We start from the raw sequence: 5,313 nt of genomic DNA, 5'->3' as shown, positions 1-5,313 counted from the left end.
GAACACAAAGTGCAAGCTTAATTGAAAACATTAGGATCATATGAATATTAAGGACAATTACATTATTAAGGTACTCTATTCGAAAAGCAAGTGTCACAAGTATTGTTATTAGAGCAAGTTACACATTTAGCTAAGCAATCTGTACATTATCTGGTTACCGCATTTCCCCATTTACCTACAGGACAGTTTATTACACATGAATTTCCGTCTAAAAAATGAGTCGGTAAACATGCTTAGCAATTATCTTTATCACAAGTAGAACATCCAGCAGATATATCAAAACATGAAATACAAGCTTAAGAGTAATTAGAGTCATCATAATTATTAATAGGACATCCACAATCAGGTGCAACTCTATTCTTAAAAAGCAAGTGTCACAATCAGTTGCATTAGAACAAGTTTTGCATTTAGCTAAGCAATCATTACAAGTTCTAGTCGCATTATCTACATATTTATCATTTGGACAAACCGAAACACATTAAAAATTATTATAAAAAAATCCACTTTAGCATAAATCACATGAATTTTTTTTTGTACATTCTTTGCAATCTGCAATACAATTAACACAACTACCTGCTTCTATATACTAGTCTACTAAGCATTTACTACAAGAAACACCGTCAGTGCATTCTAAACATCCAGCCTTACATTCATTACCATAAATTACAAATTTCCTTATACCAAAAGACTGACTATCAGGCCATTAATCCAAGTTATTACTTATTGTAATATCGATAGCTTATTCATTAGTTGAATAATTAAAATCTGCAAATTCTAATTCTTCATTCTATAATGACCCACATAAATTAGATGATGCAGCAGCTTTATATAATCGTTTTGCTTCTTTTCCATTTATTTCAACAAGAAGATATTAATTAATATTCCACTAATCAATCAAAATATAATTAAATTAGATTGTATAACTATATACAGGATTAGTTGATTTAAAACTATTCCTTATAATACAATTTGATTCGCATACTGCATAACCTCCTAAAATAGTATATATATCACATTTATAAACATAATTTTTACTAATATTTCCTTTAATTTTAAAATCACAATTATCCACATCAATTTTTAAAAAATCAGTAGATAAACATCTTTATATTATTTTTTAATTTTAAATTTAAATTATTAAAGTTAAAAATATTATTATAAAAGCTTATATTTTAATCATTTTAAATAATAATTCAATATTTACTTTTTATAAATAAAAATGAAAATTAATAATGATAATATTTTATATAATTAATTTTATATATATATATTAATTATTAGATATAAAATTAAATTTAAGGTTCAAAATATTACAATTTTTATATAATTATTAAATATTTTATTTTTTATATATTTAATAATTTTAAATTATAAAAAAAATATTATATATGTTAATATATGGATATCTTACATATTTTTATTAATATTTTTTTTTATATATCTATTTCAAAATTAAAATATTAATAATTAAAAATTATTTTTTAATATTTTAATAAATATCATAAATAAATTAAAAAATAAAAATATATTGTCAATATAATTTTTTTACAAGGTTAAAACATGATAGAATAAAAAAATCCTCATATTAAATATGTAATTTTATATAAAAACAATAATTATATTTTAAATAATTAATATATTTAGTAAATAATAATTATATTTATACATATTAGAAATTATAATACAATTAATTATATATAATTAATTTATATAAGTTTTTTTTATTTTATTTATAATATTTTTTGAATAAAATAATGTAAATAAGAATTTTAAAAATTAAATGAAATATTTAGTTTGTAACATATAAAATATTTAAGAATAATTATTAAAAAAAACACACATAAATTATATATATTAAATATAAAAATATTTAATAGAAATATATTATAAATTTTATTTAAAAATAATTATTTAATATCTTTTTAAAAAATTAAATAATACTAATTAATTATGATTTTAATATTAATTTTATAAAGTTTTTTTTTATTATAAAATATTTTTTACATAAAATAAGATTTTAAAAATAAAAAATGTATAATTTAGTTCATAATATAAAAAATATTTAAGAATAAAAATTGAAAAAAGAAAATTATGAAAACTTTAAATATATATTTTTAATAAAAAATTATTTTATTGAAATAATAATAAATCTTATTTAAAAATAATTATTTAATATCTTATTTAAAAAATCTAATAATATATAAATTTATTACATATATTATAATAATTATGATTTTATTTTAAAAATAATAATAATTTAAAATTTTCTATAAAAATTAAATTTCAACTAAATAAATTATTTTATATGTTTGTCTATTTACTAATATATATTTTATTTATATATATTATATTTTTTTATTATAATAAATTAAATAAAAATTAAAAAATAAAAAAATTATTTAAATTTATTTTAATTTTCCATTATATTTTATTTATTTTATTTTGAAATTTATACATTATTTATTTTAATTTATATTTTAAATTTTAATATATTTTAATTAATTTTTATTTCGTATTTTTTTTTAAAGAAATCATTTTTTTTAATTAATATATATTTCAAAACATTTAATATTAATAAATTTTTTTTTAATAATAACATTTATTATATTACATAAATTTATTATATATATTATTAGCGTATTTTATATTGTGTCTATTTAAAAATCCATATAATTTATACTGCATTTAATGAAAACATATATAAAAAAAAAGTAATTACTTCTAAATATATTAAATAAGTAATATTAAATTATTTATTGAATTTTTTTTAATTTGTATATATTAACGCTCGAAACAGGAATATTTATATGGCAAATGCAATATATTATTAATTTTTGTTTTTGCATTTTATAAAAAATATTTTTTAAATATATTATTATTCATATCAGTTTTGATATATCTTTTATAAAATATTATTTTAGTGTTTTTATTTTTTCTACTTATTATATTTAAATTAATGTAAATTAAATAATTAAAATAATAAAATTAATACTAACAAAGAAATTATAAATTGTTAAAATAAAAGCAAAAATAAGCCTATATTAATATATTGAATATTTTAAATTAAAATTTATAAAAACAATATAAATAAAAAAAAAAATACAAATAAATAAAAATATCTAAAAATAAAATAATAAAAAAGTATACAATATAATAAATAAATAAAAAAAAAATCATAAAGGCATATTATCAATAATAATTTCATTTTTTTTATTTTATGTAATTCCAATAGAAACAGCCAATTAAAGTAGTTTTTAAGTAAATAAATTAAATTCAGATTATTCTATATTTAATTTATATTTGTTTCTTGATAAATTATAAATCAAATATGCAGAATAATGTGCAGAAAATTATTTTTTTTACATTAAATTGTGATCAATAGTTTAATATTTATAACCCCAACCAATAAATTTGAAGCTCTTCATGTATTTTTCTTAATATTCTTTTTAAATAGCCTTTTCCATATTAAGTATAATCGGATTCTCATTTGGATTTTCTGGATAAGTTGAAAAAAGAGACGTTATAAATAAAAAAAAACCTTTTTATGAAAATCAACAAGCAAAAAATGCACTTCGAAAGGATAAAGGACTACTGGTAAGATAATTTAATCAAATTTATCAAAAATGGTTTTATTAGCTCCTGTATAAAATTTAGTATAATGCCTCCAAACTTCAAAATTTAAATCTTTAGTATTCAAAGGATTATTTTATGTAAAATTCTTATAAAAACTAGTTGTTAAGTAAAATATTTTAATACCTTTTGGGTATTCTTTATTATTAATACTATGGATATACATATTATATGTCTACTTTTCTTCCAAAAAACGAATGAAAAAATCCAAAAACTTATCCGTAAGAAGGTTTGCGGCTTTAAGTTTTGTATAATCATTTAGAGTAATTATTTTATTATATCTTTTCGAAATTATTTATTTTTCTTGATTTTCTATTATTATATTTACTTGATTTTCTGCAGTATTATCTTTACTGTTTTTTTTTTATTGTTTCACAGAGAAAATACTATTTGATAAACTACTTATACTTTCTTTTTATTATTATATCGATTATTTTTTTGTTTATATAAGATATTCTTCTTATGACTGTTTTAGAGGATTTTCTTAAGTTTACAAACCTAATCCTAGTTTTGAAAATATCATATTATGATATCTATGATTGTATTCATCTATTAACTTTTTATATGTTTGAATATCATAGTTATAATAATAGTAAAGTAAAGAAACAAATGAATTATAATTTTACATATATTCTTCCATTTAAACCTCTTGTTTTATAGGATCAAATTATCTATTGTTATTTTTAAAATCTATTTTTCTATATACATCTTTTTCAAAATTTTCAAGAATATTTTTTAATTAACCTAGTGATAGCTAAACCTATTATCTTTCTAAGTATTTTTTATTGCTTTTCGGGTTATCTTAATCTTCTAAGCTTTAATTTTATTTTATTTCTAAATTAAATTCTTATAATTTTTAATTGATATAATAATTTGCTAATCTAATTAATTAATATTATTTTAAAATTTATATGTTTTGTATATATATATTATTTTAAATAATATATATACGTTTCTTTATCATTATCTTATAGTTTTCTATTTTTTCTTATTTCTTTAATAATATCATATTACAATTTTTCTAATAATTTATTAAACTTTTCTTAAGGCATTTGTATTTCTCCATTTTATTTTAAATGTAATCTCTTAATTTTCTCAATTTCTTCTTAAAAATTTAAACTCTTTTTTTTTTATTTTCTCATAAATAAAAAAAATAAATTTAAAATTATAAAATATTTTCTTTTAAAAATAAAATGGTGTATTAAATTTTTAAAAATACATTAATCATATTCATCTTCATTACTCTCTCCACTTTAAATTTCTGACTCTTCATCAAATTTGCTATCAGTTTATTTATTATTTTATATACTAGGAAGAGCATTTTAACTATTTTTTAATACTTGAAGACTAAAAATACTGCTTGAACCTTCTTTTTAATTGATTTTTGGGGTATAAGCTTTAGTTAACTTTTTCTAATTATTATCATTTGCTATAGGTCTGAAGAATTATTTAGTTTTAGAATCAAGTTCCATAGATTTTAATAAGATCCACAAAATAAGACTATTATCTTTTTTAAGGATATCAACTTGATTTTAATCGAAATTGTCAAAAAGATTAAAATCATCTTAATAGAAAACAAATTTAAATAAAATATTAAATACAATACAACCACTATATTTAAAGTCTGATGGAGTATGAAAGCTGAATTAATCAAAATAATTAATTGAAGCGTTTTAAAAAAAA

The 5,313-nt window shown here is 16.5% G+C and overlaps 1 protein-coding gene across 1 annotated transcript, besides 9 other annotated features; it reads right to left on the bottom strand. All coding sequences in view use genetic code 6, as the record gives it.

Annotated features, from left to right (window-relative positions):
• Positions 1-74: 74 nt before the first annotated feature.
• IMG5_105160 (hypothetical protein) lies at positions 75-579 on the bottom strand (the record flags this gene model as incomplete). The annotated part of the gene is made up of 1 exon (XM_004035088.1): positions 75-579. A coding segment is annotated over one exon (503 nt), but the record flags the coding sequence as incomplete, so codon positions are not given.
• A 665-nt stretch (positions 580-1,244) lies between these two features.
• Positions 1,245-1,298: a microsatellite.
• A 313-nt stretch (positions 1,299-1,611) lies between these two features.
• Positions 1,612-1,665: a microsatellite.
• Positions 1,666-1,674: 9 nt separating this feature from the next.
• Positions 1,675-1,714: a microsatellite.
• Positions 1,715-2,323: 609 nt separating this feature from the next.
• Positions 2,324-2,353: a microsatellite.
• Positions 2,354-2,404: 51 nt separating this feature from the next.
• Positions 2,405-2,511: a microsatellite.
• A 561-nt stretch (positions 2,512-3,072) lies between these two features.
• Positions 3,073-3,116: a microsatellite.
• Positions 3,075-3,116: a microsatellite.
• Positions 3,089-3,140: a microsatellite.
• A 780-nt stretch (positions 3,141-3,920) lies between these two features.
• Positions 3,921-3,968: a microsatellite.
• Between the last annotated feature and the right edge of the window lie 1,345 nt (positions 3,969-5,313).

The sequence above is a fragment of the Ichthyophthirius multifiliis genome (assembly GCF_000220395.1).
Source record: "Ichthyophthirius multifiliis unplaced genomic scaffold scaff_1120509250872, whole genome shotgun sequence".
Taxonomy (NCBI): domain Eukaryota; phylum Ciliophora; class Oligohymenophorea; order Hymenostomatida; genus Ichthyophthirius; species Ichthyophthirius multifiliis.
The sequence above is the reverse complement of the archived record's forward strand: the minus strand, read 5'-3'. Positions and strand labels throughout refer to the sequence as shown.